We start from the raw sequence: 21091 nt of genomic DNA on the forward strand, positions 1-21091 counted from the left end.
TAACCCTAACCAATACGGATCTAGAGGCGAGTACTAAGATAATAAGCTTTGCTAAGAATCTTAATAGATAATCAACAGTACTTCAAGCTTTCAGCTGTAAAATTAGTCATTATACAACAAAGAGCAACAGATACAACATTTGTGGCTAAAATTTTCCACCCCGCCTAAGATTGGAAAGTTAGCTCACCTTGTTCACGTACTCAATGACGTACACAACATAAGAGTATTTCTCTGTAACGAAATTAGTTGGCTGTGCTTGCTTCAGCTATTGTACAAGTTACGGAATAAGGCACGATATTAATGAGGATGATGCAAACAACATAGACTTCATGCAGATGATGCTAGTGAACACAGACACTGTAACTTGTGAGACACTTAAAGATTATGGATGTAATTATGAACATATTCATATTGCAGTCGAAACATTATAGCCCATTTTGTCAATTTTACAAGGTCAACTTTATTCAAGTGCATATAATTTCAAAATTGCAGTAGTCCACACACGCACATTTTTCTGTGGTTAAATAATGCTCCCAAAGATTCTTTGGGTGAGAACAAAGAAGACGGCATCGCAATGATCAACAAGTTAGCATCTATCTCTGCTAATTAGGCTTCGGGGAGCATCAAGCTTCAGACTCACAGACATACATTGATGTGTTACAAGAAAATAAAACTGGATAAATAAGAGACGTGTCAATTTGAAGCACCATTCATGCCTTGTCGCTCGACTACTATATTAGTGCCCATGCCTAAGACAAACAAAAATACGCCACTCACTGCAAGATGTGGCAAAATCTAGAGGATAACGATTATGCTGACACTGATACCTTCTTCAGGGTGAATGATGTAAACTCCTATTACTATTACTTGGATATTTCTCAAACATCAACTGAGTGAGAAGTGGCACAGTCTGTTCAACCTATTCATCTGTAACATTTTGAAATCAAACATCGACATCCAATTCATTACGGAGGAATACTCTTGCACTGTGTATGTTGTTGAGTACATGAACAAGACAAACTAAGGAATCAGAAATTTACAGCAACAGATCATTATGATTGTGAACGAGCACCCAGAGTTTGACATTGTCAAAATAATGAGAAAACTATCCATCGGCATGCTCATCAAAACATTGATATCGCGTCCAGAAGCCATCTGGTACTTGCTACATCAGCCCATACAACAGAGCTCCACGGTGGTAGTTTACATTGTCTCTCGATGCGCATTTATGTAAATAGTAGTCGGTGTAAGGAAAAGGAGCTTGATCATTTAAACTCATCTGCTCTGCAATTGGAGAACTGTTCAGCTTTACATAATTAATAATCACTTCGGGTACATTGTTAGACTGCTGGTTGAAAACACTACTAAATCCAACGCTTGCTTTTCTGTTTGTCTTTTATGCAATCTCAACAGTCTTTTTTTTTTTTTTTTTTTTTTTCCCCCTTTACAAAAACAGCACGGGATTTTCATCTTTACTCTGAAATGCTACATCTATTTTTACATTTTTTTAAAATTGTTCTTATGCTCATTTGTAAATAAATGAGCATAAGAACAATTAAAGAAATTTGATGCCAATTTAAAACAATTTAAAAATCTCATCTACATGATATCTCAATAAGAAAGATGAAAAATCACATCTATATATAGTACACTAAGCCTTTTCCAGATTTTATAATAAATGGAAAATCTTGCATGTGACTTTTTATAGTTAAATGCGTGTCAAATTTAGCTGCACCCATATACAAAAAACATGGTCTAATGTTTTTTGTATTTTTCATATCTAAAAGAATAAAACTTATACTCAGTGATATTTAATATATCATTCAGTCTATGTATAAATATAGTGCAAATGCATCAGAAATACATAGCTATATCTGAATAAATCAGAATATTGTTAAAACGGCATCGTTTTAAGTTATATCTCATATTGTGAATGCCTTCACAACGAGTTGCCATGATATTGCACTACTTCGAATAAGTAACGCTTCACCTATGGAGAAGGCTAATGTTACTTATTCTCAGATGGATACCACCACCCAGACGGCACCGTTTCAGGGCTATTTGGCCCTTCTTCGGTGGGTGGGTAGGTACCCGAGTGATGCAATGATGGCAAAACAGTTATGAAGTAACTCCACAATATGAGAGATGCCTGATGGTGTATCATGTATTTAGACTCAAGCGTTTAGGGCATAAGCCTCAAGCTATGAAGGAGTCTAGACTATGTATAAATATAGTGCAAATGCATCAGAAATACATAGCTATATCTGAATAAATCAGAATATGTTAAAACGGCATCGTTTTAAGTTATATCTCATATTGTGAATGCCTTCACAACGAGTTGCCATGATATTGGTGGGTGGGTAGGTACCCGAGTGATGCAATGATGGCAAAACAGTTATGAAGTAACTGTTTTGCCAAGTAACTCGTTGTGAAGGCATTCACAATACGAGATATAACTTAAAACGATGCCGTTTTAACATATTCTGATTTATTCAGATATAGCTATGTATTTCTGATGCATTTGCACTATATTTATACATAGTCTAGACTCCTTCATAGCTTGAGGCTTATGCCCTAAACGCTTGAGTCTAAATACATGATACACCATCAGGCATCTCTCATATTGTGGAGTTACTTCATAACTGTTTTGCCATCATTGCATCACTCGGGTACCTACCCACCCACCCACCGAAGAAGGGCCAAATAGCCCTGAAACGGTGCCGTCTGGGTGGTGGTATCCATCTGAGAATAAGTAACATTAGCCTTCTCCATAGGTGAAGCGTTACTTATTCGAAGTAGTGCAATATCATGGCAACTCGTTGTGAAGGCATTCACAATATGAGATATAACTTAAAACGATGCCGTTTTAACAATATTCTGATTTATTCAGATATAGCTATGTATTTCTGATGCATTTGCACTATATTTATACATAGTCTAGACTCCTTCATAGCTTGAGGCTTATGCCCTAAATGCTTGAGTATATCATTCAGTGTATTCCACATATTTTATGCAATTTGGACAAGCACAGTCATTTAACAGTGAAGCTATAGTGTTACTATTTTTTGTGAAGATGGAGAAAACTATGTTATTACATTGGACAAAAATAGGGTCAGAAAGACAGAGCCCATGATGTTTAAAAAGTGCAATCTGTCCAATGTAAGCATAAATGATTCACTGCCACCAAAGAAAAAACTATAATGATGATGACATGTTGCTCTTACATGCCATCTTCACCATGTCGTACATACTCTCACTTGGATTTCTACCAACTTATGGGAATCACATAAATAAACCAATAGGTGTCAGATATCAATTCCATTCATCATCACTAACACACTTGTAAACATAAGTTAGATTCATCTTCCTGACAGATTAAGACAGATAAAACAAAAACTGTACGTTGAAAATTACAAATAAACTAGCAACACTTGTAATGTGACAAGCAAAAACAATTTAATTTATATAATGCATTATAAAAATTAACTGAATGATAACATTTTCAAAAATATGTGTACTGTAAGATTGTGTATCCAGGTTGCTCACTCTGAGGAAGATGAAAGCAAAATGTTAGTGTAGTCCAATTACCAACAAGAGACTATTTTAAGATATCCCATAACTTAATGTTACTTGCAGTTGTTATATAGTATGTAGCATTTTATTTTATTTATTTAAATATATAAGAAAGCAATTTATTGAAAGGTGTAAAAATTTAGGCTATCTAACTAGTAAAACACATCTCATAAGCTAAACTTGTAGAAATTGATTAGGACACTGATCCAATATACTCACCTAAACTGTTAGTAGGGAGCCAGCCAAATGGCTTCTAATGAATGGGGGATGTTTTGCCACTAAGCCAAGCAAAATTGGATAAATTATAGGCTGAAGCCTTGTCACTACTGTAAGAAGAAAATTTATATTACAGTAATACCCCGAAGTTACGCGATAGGTGGGTCCGACGAAAATCACTTAAGTCGAATTCGCGTAAGTCGGGGTACAACTTTGCATATAAATACATATAAATTTTGTTTAATTGGGACCAAGGACTAACAAAAACACTAGTTTAGAAGAAAAATATTTAATAAAATTGCCGTTATATAGAGATATTAATACAAAATATGTATTAAAAAAATAAATATGAGTTACGTAAAAAAGCTATTTCGATGTCGATGGCTTCATAAAATATAACAAATTCGTCTGACAACACAGCGCCTTCTTTCTTTCACACAGAATTTCATCGTAGCAAGCTAATAATTTTTTTATTCCTTGCTTTGTAGCTATAACGCGTTCTTCGTTGCAGTCTATGTTTTCTAAAATTTTTAAGCCCTTTTCAATTGAGCTGAGACCTGCCAAACTTGCAATTGTCATGTGCTTTTCTGGTGGAACTGGGTCTGAAGTGTCGGATACTTCAGTGACATTTTGCTCACGCATCTCTATGAGCTCATTCATTGTCAGCTCCTGACTATGTAATTCCAACAGCTCGTTGACATCATCACCACTGACTTCCAAATCTAATTGCCTGGCAAGATTAACAACTTCTTCTATCACATGAGCGACATGATCAGTTTCTGGCATTGTTTTCGTCTCATTTTTGAAAAAAAAATGGACAAAGTTTCTTCCAGACATCATTCAATGTTTTTTTGTGAATTTCATCCCAAGATTCTTCAATGATTCTTACGGCATCTAAAACATTGAATTGTTTCCAAAAGTCTTTAACAGATATCTCACTATTTTGTCTCATAGCTTCATTCAGACATGCAAACAAATGCCTCATGTAGTAAGCCTTGAATGTTTTGATGACTCCCTGGTCCATCGATTGAAGCAAGCTGGTTGTGTTTGGAGGCCAAAACACAACTTTCACACGTGGGTTGAAATTAATTAGGGTGGCAGGAGGGTGACCAGGTGCATTGTCAATAAGAAGCATCACTTTAAATGGAATCTGTTTAGACTTGCAATAATGTTCGACTTCGGGTATAAAGTGGTGACCAAACCATTCCTCAAAAACGGAAGCTGTCACCCAAGCTTTATGATTTGACTTCCAAATCACAGGTAAGCTAACTTTAGATATATTTTTTAAAACTATTGGGTTTTCGGAGTGATAAATTAAGAGAGGTTTTAACTTGAAGTCACCAGCTGCATTCCCACCAACCATCAATGTCAATCGGTCTTTGGAAACCTTAAAGCCTGGAAGGTTTTTTCCTTCACGTGCGATAAAAGTTCTTTTAGGCATCTGCTTCCAGAACAGGCCAGTCTCATCCATGTTAAATATAATTTCACTGCTATAGTCACCTTCTTCTATCATAGTCTTGAATGTCTCAGGAAAAGAAGACGCAGCTTCTTTATCGGCACTTGCAGCCTCTCCACTCTCCACGATACTGTGCCAGTTACAGCGAGTTTTAAATCGGTTGAACCAAACGTTACTAGCTACAAAGTTTTCATCTTTGCCTGCCTCCCCAGCTTCTTCTTTCAACCTCTCAAAAATCAGCTTAGCTTGATAGCACAGTGTTCTGATTGACTGGACAATTCTTCACTTTTACTTGATCATCACACCATAATTTCAGCATTGTTTCCACCTCAGCAATAATACCATGACGTTTATGAATTATGCTTGAGTTCAAGGATTGAGCATTTTTCACCGCTTCGAGAATTCTTTCTTTATCTTTTATGATTGTTCTTACTGTGGATTGCGGTAGCTCAAACTTCTTTGCCAATTCACAAATTTTCATTCTGCTATCAATATCCTTGATAATGTTAAGTTTACATTCCAAAGATATCATTTTCCTTTTCTTACTAGGTGCAGGAGAATCAGATTTACTTCGTTTGAACGACAGTTTTTTAAGGGTTTAGAAAACGTATAACAAAACAATCATAACTTTTTTCGATTGTAGAATTGTAATTGTGCACGTAGAGTTCGCGCGAAACACGTCCAATGCGTATCACAGCAAGAAAAAAAATCAAGAATCGCGTAACTCCGGGTTCACATAAGTCGGGGTATTACTGTATATTGACTGGAATATCCCACTGAAGATCAACCAGTTCCACATGCCTCTTAAAAGACACCAATATACAGAGCGCTATATATGCCACTGCAATGGAACCATCAAAGAGAAGTATCGCCAATGTTAGAAGCTTAAATGCAGAGAAGTGAAATTAGCAGAACTGGGTTTCTAATACCATTATTCTAATATTAATTATTAGTTATCAATACTAGTTATTCTAATACCATATCGGTATTAGAATAACTAGGAGATAAGCAAACTCTTAGCCATAATTATGAGAGCATCTCTGGATTCAGGGAAGGTCCCTGTAGACTGGAGATATGTGAAAGTGTCATCAAGTCACAAAGGGGATCAAAGTGTGACATGAGTAATTACAGACCTGCTAGCTTAACTTCTGTTTCAGGGAAAATAATGGAGTCAATGGTTAAAGAGGCAATGCAGGACCATCTAGACAGGAGTGGTTATACTTCAGTCAGAGCATGGGTTTGTTGAGGGGAGATCTCGACTGATCAATCTGAATGAATACTATGATGCAATGACAAAGGAAGCTAGAGGCAAAAAATTATTTCAGGAAAGATCAGATTTTGGGAGAGCTTTTGATACTAATGCACACAAAAGACTTCTCTACAAATTGGAGCAATGTGACATTAAAGGCAATTTGCAGCTGTGGATAAAGGAATGGTTGAGTGTTAGAAGACAGTGGTTATCAATGGACACTGCCCATCACGGACTAACATTGTTATTGGGGTCCTGCAGGGTTTGGTGCTGGTCCCATTGTTGTTTATTAATGATACAGATGAAGGTGTATCGGGTTTAATGTCTATACTGACAGGGTAGTTAACGATAGTAATGAAGGTACGCTGCTGCAACAAGAAAAATTAGGCAGATGAGCTAAGATTTTTTTTTGTTGTTGTTAGTGCCTCGGCTTCTGTGGCCATAATGCACCTCTAAGTTTTTGCATTTTACTCTGATCCAAGCCTGAGGCAGGATTTGAACCCGCGACCTTTGGGTTGTCAGGCAGGCACTTTACCAACCTGGCTAGCCCGGTCGGCAATGATGAGCTAAGAAATAGCAATTGAAGTTTAACATTGACAAATGCAAGGTACTGCATATGGGTTGCAGCAATTCCAGAAAAACATACCTACTGTGTGATACTACAATCAGGATAATGGAAAATGAAAAGGACCTGGGGTAATTGCGCAGTCTAATATGAAGTTCTATGAGCAGTGCAGATAGGCTTCCAGGGCAGCTCATTAGGTTTTGTCAATGATACACAGGAATTTTGCTAGCAGGGATATCCCATTGGTGATTGTATAAGATAATGGTCAGGCCACATCGTGAGTACTGCATACAGGTCTAGAGGCCTCATTTTAGGAAGGATATAGAACTGCTAGAATGGGTACAGAAGGGAAATGAGATTGGTGAGAGGAACAAAGGGATGTTCTTACAAAGAAAGGCTTCAGTTCTGTAAATCGCAACATCTGGAGATTAGGCACCTGCGAGGCAATCTGATTGAGGTGTTTAATGTTTTGAATGGCTTGAGGAAACTCAATGCTCCTGGGATTCTTCCTCTAGCTCAGAGTATGCATATGAAGAAGCAAATTCAAATTGTAGAAGGATGGTTGCAGAATAGATGTGCAGAAGTTTGCCTTTAGCCAACAGGTGATTGATTGCTGGAATAAGCTTCCATCCATTGTTGTGGAAGTTCATAGTTTGATTAATTCAAAAAAAAAAAAAAAATAGATACATTATTGGAGGTGATGGATAAGTGAAATGGGATTTTTCTTTTTCTTTTTTTTTTGGCTGATGCTGTATAAGCTTTCTTTCTTGCATCATTTGCTGCTATTAATACTAATATTATTTGATATATGGATTAAAATTTAATTATCAAAAGTGGTATTCTTATTTCTTACCCCCCCCCCACACACACACACTGGTCCAAATGAAATTATTAGTTGTATTCATGGGGAGGGGGAGGTCAAATGTTCATTTACCACTGGAGTTCACCATATTGCAAAATTTGGTAACTGTTTGGTTTAATGGACTGATACAATTTCATTGAACTTTACAAATATACAGAATTTAAAACTTTTACCCAAAAGAAAAACAAAAAATCTAGTTTCACATAACACATTTTAACATACCTTTTGAGGTGTTTTCTTTAATTTTGCTGTGGCTAATGCTGAAGCCAAGGATACAAGTGGAGGATTATTATTATTATTATTATTGTTGTTGTTGTTGTTTTGACTTGTCCTTGAGCTCTGACGAGGAAGAGTTGCCATTCCAGATATAGAATTGCTGCATGCAGGTGGTGGAGGGGGAGGAGGGGGAGGTGCTGGAGATGGTGCTGACACTGATGTCATAGTCGGAGCAGGTGGAGGTGGTGGTGGAGGTGGAACAGGTGGAGCAGTTGTAGGTGGAGGAGGAGCAGATGAAGTCCGGTGATGACCAGTGCTACTGTTGGGTGACGGGACAGTAGCTGGAGTTGGTGGATGACTTGAATGATTCAGCACTAGAAAATGTAAAGACTTTCTATATCGAAATACTTAATATTTATACCTTCAACTGTTATGTATTAATTAGAGACACTTGTGATTAAGTTAGAATTTATTTACATTTCAAAAACAGACTGACTTCTGAATAATAAAAGGTATCCAATGAAATAACAAAACATAAAAAATGCCTACAGCAGTAGCTTTCAAGTGCAGTGTAGTGATCTCTACAAGAGTCAAAAAGTTCATATAATAAAGTACCAAATCTAAAAGAAGTATCTATCAGTGAAACTCTGTGCCAACAGTGAATCACAGAGTAATAATATAGCATTTGCTGGTTCCTGCAATCATACGAATTTAATGAATGTTTATTGGCCATCTGGCCACTGATACATAACTGATACAATTGATACATAATCAGGTGTAATTCCCCAACGAAATACCTGCATTACGTATCAATATTTTATAGCTTGCATCAAATATTTTAATACTTTATTTCAATGTCCTTTATTTCCCATACTTTTAGATTACATAAATTAAAATTTTTCCACCTCTATTTTATGCTGGCTATTTCTTTGTAATCATTTATTTTTCCTTTATAGTTTCATTCTTTCTAACTGGCTTTCTAATTCAGCCTTTAATTCCTTATAACTCAATTTATCATTTAGGTTTTTTTTTGCATTCTTTCCCTGTCATCTACCTTTAATACTTCCCTTTGTTTCTATCCTTTCCCTACTAGTTTTGGCCCCTTGTGCTTTTTACACTTCCATCTGTCATCAGCTTTACATTTGTCAGCATCTTACATCAGCTTTCTCTTGCTCAATTATTATAATCTTGCTTATACATATGTGTGTTAATAATTCATAACTGTGCTAATAATTAATACTGCACTATACTTCTTTGCACTCAAAGTTAGTTGCTTTGGGAAAATAATGTATAACCTTACTTTGAATTTTCCATTTAGAATTTGCAGGCTTACTTTTCAAAATTCATTTCTAGGGCACAAGTCAAATTCAATACATTTAGAGTGAATCTTTGTAATGACTAATTAATAGCATCAGAATAATTTTTAATGTTCAGTACTTCATTAGTAATGCTTTTTGCATTATCTTCATTACTACTCAGTCCACCTTCCAATGATTATATAAAAGAATATATAAAAATCATAATTTTTATATATTCTTCCAGCTGTGTTGGATTCATAGTCGTTTATTAACTGAGCAACAATTGACTGTTTCCTCTACAACAGGTTGGCAGCTGATTAAGTTTCCGCCAATATTAATAAACGCAGGTTTCATAAAAGTTTGTGACACTGCTCTTTGTGCATTTTGCAGCAGAACATATCCATAAAACTGCATCTAACACAATGACAGATTTTGCTAGTGCTGAATTGTCAAATCTATTTTCTCTATTATGTATGATAAAAGAAATTACCTGTAGGAGTCTTGAAATTGTGAATGATATCTCCTGATCTAATGGTTGACATAATGAAGTCATGTTTGAGGATACAAAAACATTGTGAAGTTGAGATCATAACCTGAGTTAGAATTATCAAGAAATAAAATGACATTTCTGCTCTCTTCATTTTGTCAACAAATTTCAGGATAAACTCAGTCGCTATTTCTCCTCATCCAAGACTTTTTAGTTGCATGCAAGAAAACATCAAACTTATTAAATCTACAATTTTGCAACAATGAAGTTTATTGTCCTTATCTATGAACAGTGGTGTTTCCAACTCTCCTCATATATACATACACAATATAACAAGTAGATTTTCTTCTAATATTTTTCCAGTGCTACATTTTTACTCTTTTGAACACATTTTTATCCCTGAGGGCTCTGAAAAATAGTCTTGTTTCACCACAGATGCCAACCAATTTCTCATGGCACTTTGTAACTTGTTTACCATTAAAGATTTTTCTTCATCATTTATTGTTTTAAATGAAATGGTATGTTACGTCCTAAACTTATCAAGCCATCCGCTGGAAGCTTTTAAATTTACTAACCAACAATGCTTTCTCTTGAATTAATAGTCCACTTATTGTGATGTTCTTTGAATGAATAAAGCACAACTAGTCAAACATTACAGCATAGGAACAACTGTCTTGGTCTTCCTCATGTTAATCACCTTAGAATCTTCATTTCACTTAAAGCCAAAGTCCTGTAAATGGCATCCTTATTTCAAATTAAATCACTAGTCTGTTTTCATTCACACTAAACCAATGAGTGAACGAACACTTAATTTTTCATTATTTCCTAACTCAATGAACTTCCACCTTTTCTTAAAAGTTTAACTTCCTTTCTGGAGATCATCAAATAAAGAGGATACATATTGAAAACAGTAATGAAACTGGACACAGAACTGAAAATAAAACTGGACACAGAAATGAAACTATAGATTATAAAAATATTTTGATGATGTGAACTGGGAGGTTTAACAACACAGGCCAAAGCTTTATTGATAATTTATGAATGCAAACACTGGTTTCCACAAGAATCTTGCATTTCAGTTCAGTGTTCATGGGAATTTTGCCGTCATGATTCACAGTTGTTTATCCAGTCATATATTATCGATACACATTATCTCAAAATCTGCACGCAGCTCCTTTCTTTTGTTCAGTTATCTCTTTCCAATGCTTATAAACAGAAAATAATGTTTCACTTTGATTTTTGTGTTGTCGTAAGTTTCATCAGTAGTGACATTTATTTAAAGTTTTATTACTTTTATGTGATTGGTATTATACTTTCAACTCTTATTTTATGAATTTTCTGCAGAAGCTAATAAAAGAAAGAAATTAACCATGGGAGTTTCACTGTATACAGTATTTGCAGTTTTCTTTTATTTTTATATTAAATTAGTGTGAACAAATACGTCCACTATTAAGAGTATCTTCTATATATAGAGAAAACACTACAAAACTATCTTGGGAGAGAGGGGAAAACATGTTTGTCAGTTACTGAGAAGTGCCCACTATTCAGATGTCTACTAATGGAGGTCCAACTATATACTGGCGGACAAAAAACTGCATCACCTTAAAAAAAAGTAACATTTGCAGTGAAATGTATACGATATTGTTTGATTACAGTCATTTCAGTTGTCACAAAGCAAAAGTATTGCATCAGATAATGCTTCTATCGCATCAGACAGCAACTGCAAGGTATTACATCAGCCATTTCTATAAATACACCTTTGGAAGGGTATACAAGCTCATTAGTATCCTGTTTTGCGGAAGTGTAAACATTGCTACATATGTTCAGTTGACACCAAGGAAAAAAAAGTGTAGCTGTTGCTCTGTCCCAGGAAAGGCTTTCTACGCATGCTATGACTGATAAAATAGGCTGTGATCAGGCCATAAGAGTGACTGTGCCTTCTCAAGATCGCTCTTTGAAACAGCTATGCCTAACAATTGCAACTGACCTTATAAAATAAGGTCAGTTGCAATTGTTACCCCAGTTCAAAGAGTATTTTGCTATCATATACAGCAATCTATTTTTTGTACCATTTTATCTGAGCTGATGTCCTTTTCGGAACTTGTCTTTAAATTAATTTAAAATTTGTTTATATTAAATATTATCTAGCAGTGTTATGGCGACAAAACGTAGACTGACAGAATTAAGCCTGGAAATTAAACTAAAAATTATACAGGAGGCTGATAGGATGGAAAGAAGCAAAATGGACATTGCAAAGGAATACAACATCCCTTTACTTACTTTATCTACAATACTGAAAAAAGACTTGAAGTGCATGACACTGGAGCAGCGATATAAAACAGGAAACAAATTCGTGGTGCAAAACACAAGGAGCTTGAAACAAAACTTTCAAGTGGTACCAACAAATGCATGCATCTAATTTGCCAATATCAGGTCTAATTTTGCAAGAAAAGCTCAGCAACATGGGATTAGCAATTTCAAATGCAGCAGTGGCTGGCTCCAAAGATTTAAAGACACAAATAACTTGGTTTTGTTAAACGTTTGCAGTGAGTCTGGATTAGTTGACAAAGAAAAGGCTACGGAATGGTTGTGTTCCGTACAGTCCATCCTTGAAAAATATGAGGCAAATGATATTTTTAATCTTGACGAGACGGGTTTATTTTATGATTTGCTGCCAAACAAAACATTTGCTGTTCGAGGAGAGTCTTGTCATGGCGGAAAATTAAGTAAACAAAGACCCACTGTTCCGTTATGCTGCAATTCAGATGGCAGTACAAAACTATGCCCACTTGTGATTGGTAAGTTTTCCAAGCCAAGATGTTTTAAAGCAGTTAACCAACTTCCCTGTGATTATGAGGCCAATAGAAGTGCTTGGCTTATGATCGAAATTTTTCAGTCTTGGTTATCAAATTTGGACAGAAGAATGGCTTCAGAAAAAAGGAACATTTTGATGATTCTAGACCACTGTACAGCACATTCTGCCAAGACACTAAGTTGACAAATACACGGCTGTTGTTTTTACTCCCCAATACCACCAGTTTAACCACTGGATCAAGGCATTATTTATAACCTCAAGAGAGCATACAGAGCCCACCTGATAAGGTACTTGATTCACAACATAGGAGGGAACAATTTGCAGCCAAATTGAAATGTCTTGGATGCTATCTGTAATCTTGTTATTGCATGGGAAAGTATTACATCAAATGTAATACTTTCCTTAATAAATCAACTGCTTCAGAAAGAGCAGCTTTGGAGAGAACATCATTGAAAAACATGGTCCAGCAGACAAATGTGATAGCAACAGTGAGGAATGGAGGAATTTGAAGGAGCATATGGATTTTGTTGAAGAATTTGAAGAGTTTGTGAAGGTGGATGAAGTTGCTACCACTGCAATGCCAACACCAGAAGAGCTGCTGGGTACGGTACCAAACAAAATAATGATGTTTTTGTTACCAAGGACAGCAAAAGTGAAGAAGTGTGCACACTGCCATCTAAAAAAGATAACCAAAATGCACTGAACATAATAGAGAATGTGGTGGCCTGCAGTAACGTTGATAAAGAAACAACTATTGCATATGATAACATCTGTGCTGTAGTTAAAAATGCATATAGGACAAAAACTGTGCAAACAACATTGGATTCTTTCTTTAAATTAGATTAATTTATTAAAAAGTTAATGGTTTGTATGTCTCCTTGTATATTAAGATTGTAATTCTTTTTACTGTGATACTAAAATATTGTATACATCAAAATATATACTGTACAATATTTTCATTTCCATTAATATTGCTTTTTTCTTAGTTTATCTTACAAATAAAATAAAATCTTTAAAAAATATGTTATTCCTATTACTGTATTGTTAGACAAGACTTTTGTTTTTATTTTATTTTTATTATTTTATTAATTTATTTTTGATATTATTATTATTTATTATTGTTCTTAGATATACAGTATGTACCAAAAAAAAACAGTAAAATTTTGACAATTTTGACCTCGTTACTACAAACCTCATTATTACAAAATGTGAAAATTTAGGCAAATACAGTGGAATTGTGTTAATACACAATTCCACTGTATTTGCAAAATTCACAAGTGATGCAGTTTTTTGTCACCACTGTATATGCAATACTGAAATATTTTTACACAGGTTCTTTATTTAGAATTTACTAATAAATTATTAATGAAATTCAGCCATGTATTCAAAATAGTCAACCATAGTCTTTACATAAATCATCAATTTATCAGGACATTAATCTATCATAGCACAAGTGCATATTCAATGAAATACTGACTGATGTTGGCATGCCACGAGTTCTAACTCTGATCATAACTGTAATCTAGCAGATTCAGCTCAGGGCTCCCAGAAAGCCACCCCAAAAGCATGATGCAACATTGTAACTTCTGTGGTATAAAAAGTTATGCTTTTGAAACACACTACAAGACCATAATTTCATTATCATCCAGATCTATTATACCAAATGGGTGGACTGTAGCCCTTCAGTCATCATTTTCGTCCATAATATTATATGATGTATTATCCAACTTCTTGGAACAAATCTTTGATTCCAGCCAGAATCATTAAGGTAGGACAAAGCAATCAAAAGGCCTAACGTAGCTGAATGATTGATGCAGAGGTATAGCACACATGTTCAAGCCCACATGACCACCAAATATGGTAATATTCTTGTATTCTTTACCTTTTAAATTCATCTGATCCAGTGCAGTCATTCTGGAGTATAAGCAGAACAACTTCACCTTATATAAACTTACCTTCCTAGAGTTGCCCACTTAGTCTGGAGCAGAGGCTAAATACACTTAGTCTGGAGCAGAGGTGGTCACTACAGAACAATTTGGTTAAAAGGCTTTATAACCTTCTTTAAAGCATCTGCAAGGTACACTTTGGCAGAAAATGCAGGTTTGCAGTCAAATGCCTTCACATGAGAGATATTTGTAGTGTTTCTGACCTCACAGAAATAATGGTTTCCTTGTATCATTTTCAGAGTCTAATAATAATAAACTTAATAACAAGAGTAAATGCCTACCTGCATTGCTTGCATACTGGACATTGTCCTGTGGAGGTATTCTTCTCTCTCCATTATCGCTGTTTACTCTAAACAAACAAATTTATTTAATTTAAATTCAGCTTTTATTTAATAAGAAAAACATTATTCATCATAGGATAGGGTTTTTAAAAGTTTATTAAGCAAAGAAGGTTAAGCATGGGTCATCATATTAAGCACAGGTCATCTTAAATCAACACATGAAATACAGAAATACTCAATTCCTTTAAAACTGGCAATACCAAAAAAAGGGAAAACCTGTGAAATCTTTAGAGAGCCACTCCATGTTGGCTCATTACGGGAGTGACAGCATACTCATATCTCATCACAAGTTAATTATTCACTGCCAGAATGCATCTTGCTCTGATTCAGATCAGTGCAAACACTGTGGATAACATGCTGCACCTTCCGGTTAAACATTGATCTCTTTGGAACCCATTACGCACACTTTTTTTGAACAAGTGACCATGATTATAATATCATGGTTATAAATGCCTATTTTACAAATCACAAGTCAGAAAAGTGAGCATTTTCCCAGTTGGTAAAGATTCTGCAGCCTTCTAAAAACTTTCTATATGTAGTCTTATAACTAGCACATAGTCTGACTGGCTTCATATTTCTTTCACCAATATGATAATACAGTGCTGTTCCACACTCAGAATGACATGGTCTGACACTATCCTGTGTCTATAACAGAGATACTGCAAACACAATAACATGGAAGCACTGCCACAATCTACATGAAAACTATATCATCATATTGCATTGGCCATTTAAAAAAAAACTGCATGTGTACCCTGTACGCATGAAAGATTTTTTTATGTGTAAACAACTTTTACAAAAATCAGAACAGTTTTAAAACTGAATAGCTAGAACCAAAACCATGAAAGATGTAACTTTTTATGCTCATAGACATTACTTACTCCATTGAATCAATGTTAGTGACATTAGCGTCGTACTTCAGTCTGAAATATTTAGTATAAGCGATGTAATGTTTTATGCACATGCCCACTGCTTACTTTTAAAAATCAACATTTGGAAGAGGTTAGATCAATAGCCTAATTACCCATTTGACAGTAGCCATTTGTTGAATAGTATGATTGCAACAATACAAGTATTTATATTGTTATACAAACCACATTTCATTACATTCCATTGTTAGATGCCTAGATGTTTTCACATCAATAATTTTCAAAGGGACTGAATGCCACACTGCTATAACCTTTGTGTACAACGATGCCAAAGTCAAGCACAGAGCAAGCCAACCTAAGAAGATAAAGATGGAGGTAGCAATGGGTGTGAAAGAACGACAAAGGCTATCGAGATTGTGTAAAAGACAAACAGAAAGTCAAGCAATGGATTTAGCAGTACCTTCAACAAGCAATGCCGCACCATCTAACAACAATGTACCCAAAGTGAGTATTAATTATGTACAACAGAACAGTTCTCCAATTGCGGAGCAGAAGAGTTTAAATGATCAAGCACATTTTCTTTATATAGACTACTATTTAAATAAGAACACCCATCGAGAGTTTGAAAGGATATTTATGAGAAATGATTTCTGTTCTGTATACTACAATTGCGATTGTCTACAGTTTGAAAATGACACAAAGAAACCAGCTGCTAAAGATGTACCAGATATGCACTGCATTTCCTGATGCTGACGTCAATGGAATTCTTGTATGCAATAGTTGCAGAGAATCACTTAAGAACACCATTCCACTACTATGTAAGTCGAATGGCTTTGTCTACCCAGAAATTCCATTGTATTTACCGAAGTTGGATTTAGTGACGGAGAGGTTTATTCCTCCTCGCTTACAGTTCATGCAAATAAGGCACCTGACACACACATACGGACAACACAGCATTCTGGGCCAAGTGATCAATGTGCCCGTATCAGTCAACATGATGGTCCATCGCTTGCCAAGGAAGATTGACGATGATCATTGTATAAATGTGCATATAAAATGCAAGGAAATACACAAGTCCAGCTATTTGATTGGGTTAGTAAGAAAGCAAGTGGTTAAAGCATGGCTTCGATATTTAGTCAACATGCCTCTCTATCGATTGTATCAAATAACGATAATCAGTCATTCTTCGATGACAGTCACATGGAAATTAATTTGGCTAAAGACGACATAAGTGAAGCAGTTCCGATCGAGAAAAGTCTCATTGCCCAACAGCAAACGTTGCATCTAGCACATGTTCGCCAGAAACTATAAAATGTCTGTTATTGGCACAGGCGGATTACTCTACGAGCTCCCACTCGTTATTGGAAAGCCGTATATCGTCACCACCAACATGGGCATTACGGAGCCCTTGGTAAATTATCTAAGATCGAATACAACGATTGTGGCTTGAATTTACCACCTCAGCTAATGGTGCTTATACATAGAACGCAGGTAGCTGCTTACCGGAAACCAGCGGCGTCACAAAGCAGAAGCTTCTCACTGGCTATGAACACATAGAAAGCAGTTGACCTGTGCAACTGCTCGGTATGCAATGGGGTAAAGTTTTGTACTGCTCAACTGCTTTCTGTTGTATTTATAGCCAGAGAGAAGCTTCACCTGCACGTTGCTGCTAGTTCCAGGCAAGTAGTTACCTGCGTTCTTTGTAGAAGTTACACTAGTCATATGCTTTCTATGTGTTTATACCAAGAAGTTGCATTGGTCAACTGCTTTCTATGTTTTCATAACCAGTGAGAAGCATCCATTTTATGACGCTGCTGGTTTCCAGTAAGCGGCTACCTGTGTTCTATGTGTAACCACCCTAAGATTAGAAATTTAGCATGCAAGAAGGCGGCAAGATACATGCAAGCAAGCAACATCAATCGTGTAGCCAGGCTGATCACACGATATAACGAGAATATATTGTTGAACAAACACACAATCTGCATCAAAAGAAATCACTTTAGTCTTATACCAGCTTGTGCAATGATGATACACAAGTCGCAATGTGGCACATTCGATACAGTGGTTTAACAATATGAAAAGGGGCACAAACAGCAGCTGGTTTATGTCACTCTGTCGTGCGTAACTGACATCAATAGACTTTACATTGTCTCGCCAACCAATGACAAGAGGTTCTAACACGCCTGAGAAATGCTACATCCACCATTGATCTACAAAATGAGATTACCAGGCTTGTAACTAATCGACTACAAACAAGACAGGAAAGCTTGCTCAAATTAATCCATGATAGGAAGGAACTCTCGGTTCTCTCACTCAACTGCCAAAGCATACGAGCACACCACGCTGTCCTCACCAACACTGTTACAGAACAATGCCAAATCTTGCTGCTATCTGAGACTTGGTTAGAAAATAACGAGTGTTAGCATCCCGAACTTCAATTGTGTGGATCAATTCAAGCATGAAACCAAACAAACAGCTGGAGTCACAATACATCACAAGAAGGACAAGGGACACATTGTTATGCCATACTTAGATGTCATCTATCGACAAACGACTGATGCGACAGTCACTATTCGGCCCATTGGCAATATTACCATTAGTAGAGCCATACAATGCAAGAAAGCAAGCATCGTATACCTCTACTAATGCGATGCAAGAAAGCAAGCTTATGCAGCATCAGCCAAAAAAAAAAAAAAAAAAAAAAAAAACTTGCTCCCATTTCACCCCCTCCGTTTACTCCAAATACCTGTCCAGCTTAGCCTTAAATTTATTTAAGCAATCAACTTCCACAACAAAAGATGGAAGTCTGTTCCACCAATCAACTACCCACTGGCTAAAGGCAAACTTCCGCACATCTATCCTACAACTGACTTTCCTCAATTTGAATTTATGCCCTCTCAGGTGATTATTCTGAGCAAGAAGAATCCCATCAACATTGAGCATACTCAAATCATTCAAGGCTTTATACACCTTAATCAGATCACCTCGCAGGTGCCTAGTCTCCAGACACTAATCTGCAAAACTTAAGCCTTTCTTTGTAAGAGCAACCCTTCGTTCCGTTCACTAATCTTGTTGCCCTTCTCTGTACTCATTCCAACAGTTCTTTCTTAAAATGAGGCCTCCAGACCGTGTATACAGTACTCAAGGTGTGACCTGACCATTGCCTTATACAGGGGCATAATCCCATCCTTATCCCTGCTAGAAAAATTCCTGTATATCATTGACAAGACACCATGAGCTACTCGTGCAGACCATCTGCACTGCTCAGAAAACTTCATATCTGCCTGCACAATTACCCCCAGGTCCTTTTCATTCTCTACCACTGTCAGTGTAGTACCACAGAGTTTATACGTTACTCTGGGGTTACTGCTTCACATATGTAGTACTTTACATTTGTCAATGTTAAACTTCATTTGCCACCTCCAGCTCATCTGCCCAACGTTTCTAGATCCTGTTGCAGCAGCGTACTTCATTAGTGTCCTTGACAACCCTGACAACCTTCGTATCGTCTGCAAACTTGTACATTAAGCCTGATATACCATTATCATTTATAAATACAAAAAACACCAATGGACCCAACACTGAGGGACTCCACTAATAACATTAGTCCACGTCAAATCAAAGCAGTGTTCTTTGATTACCACTCTGTCTTCTCCCACTCAACCATCCCTTTATTCATAGCAGCAATTTGCCTCCAATGACGCACTGCTCCAATTTGTGCAGCAGTCTTCCATGTGTAACAGTATCAAAAGCCTTTCTAAGATCCAAATATATGATATCAAAGTTATTCCCTAAATCCAGTTCCTTTGTGACCACATCATAGTATCCAATCAAATTGGTCAGACAAGACTTCCCCTTAACAAACCCATGCTGTGTCTGAATTATTGCTGCAGTCTTGTCTAGATGATCCTGCAATGCATCTTTAACCAGTGCCTCCATTAATTTCCCTAGAACAGAAGTTAAACTAACAGGTCTATAATTACTTGTGTCACCCGTTGATCCTCCTTTGTGACTTGGGGTCACATCTGCACATCTCCAGTCCATGGAAGCTCTGATAATTATGGCTAAGGGTTTGCTTACTTCCTTCACTGCCTCCTTTAATATAACTAGATAGATCCCATCCACCCTGGGTGCCTTTTTTATGTTTATCTTCAACAATTTCTCCTCCACTTTCCTCTCAGTTATTAAAAAATCATATAGCTCACTGCCAGACTTTATTTAATTCACCTCCCTGAAGAACTACTCATGTGTGAATGTAGATGCAAAATATTCATTTAGTTTGTTAGCCACCTGAGCAGGATCATCAACAGTTGAACCATCAATATCCAGTGGACCAATCTGATTCATTCCCTTCCTTCTAGAGTTTATATAGGTAAAGAACTCTTTGCTGTTTTTCTTTGCATCCTTTGCCAAAAATTTCTCAATCTCCTTTGTGACTTGGTTACAGACCAGCTTATATCTATCATGGGCTTCCATGATACCCATTAATTTATATGTATCCCATGCATTTTTCTTCTCTGCCACATGTCTCATTAGTTCATCTGATATCCATTTAGGCCTAAACCTTGAACAATATTTCTTAGTTGGTATGTAAAGCCTAGTAGCTTCCAAGATTAATTCTTTGAATGCCTCCCATTTTGAATTTGCTGTTGGTAACATCATCCAGTTAGTCCCACCGTATAGAATTTAAATACTGTCTCAGATCTCCGTAGTCACCTTTACGAAAGAAAAACCCTTCCCTTTACCCCTGATGGTAGTTACCTGTTTGAGTAAATCCCACTTCAGAAAACTGTGATCACTGCCACCTAGTGGTTCCTTTAGCATTAGCATTAGTAGAGGCATATGATGCAAGAAAGCAAGCTTATTCAGCATCAGCCAAAAAAAAACAACCACTACTCCCATTTCACCCCTCAATTCGTTCGAAATACCTGTCCAGCTGAGCCTTAAATTTGTTTAAGCTATCAACTTCAACAACAAGCGATGGAAGTCTATTCCACAAACCAACTGCCCGCTGGCTAAAGGCGAATTTCCGCACATCTATCCGACATCCGTCCTTCCTCCTTTATCTGCAGATTCTTAATGCATGAAGAATCACTACTGATAATAAGATCAAGAGTATTACTCCCTCTAGTTGCCTCCCGAACATGCTGAAGTAGAAAATAATCATCCAATAAATCCATAAAAGCCTTGCTAGTGTG

General features: G+C 36.4%; 1 protein-coding gene across 1 annotated transcript in view; it reads right to left on the bottom strand.

Moving 5' to 3' along the window:
• Window positions 1-21091, bottom strand: part of ena (ENAH actin regulator enabled) — a 189697-nt gene that overhangs the window by 48776 nt on the left and 119830 nt on the right. The window contains exons 5-6 of the mRNA XM_090370151.1: window positions 14965-15032; window positions 8144-8511 (exon numbers count right to left, since the gene is read on the bottom strand). Of these exons, the coding sequence (XP_090226277.1) occupies window positions 8144-8511; window positions 14965-15032 (436 nt within the window). The remainder of the gene's footprint in view (window positions 1-8143; window positions 8512-14964; window positions 15033-21091) is intronic.

This window comes from Mastigoproctus giganteus, chromosome 3 (assembly GCF_048544385.1).
Source record: "Mastigoproctus giganteus isolate SK-2022 chromosome 3, ASM4854438v1, whole genome shotgun sequence".
NCBI lineage: Eukaryota > Metazoa > Arthropoda > Arachnida > Uropygi > Thelyphonidae > Mastigoproctus > Mastigoproctus giganteus.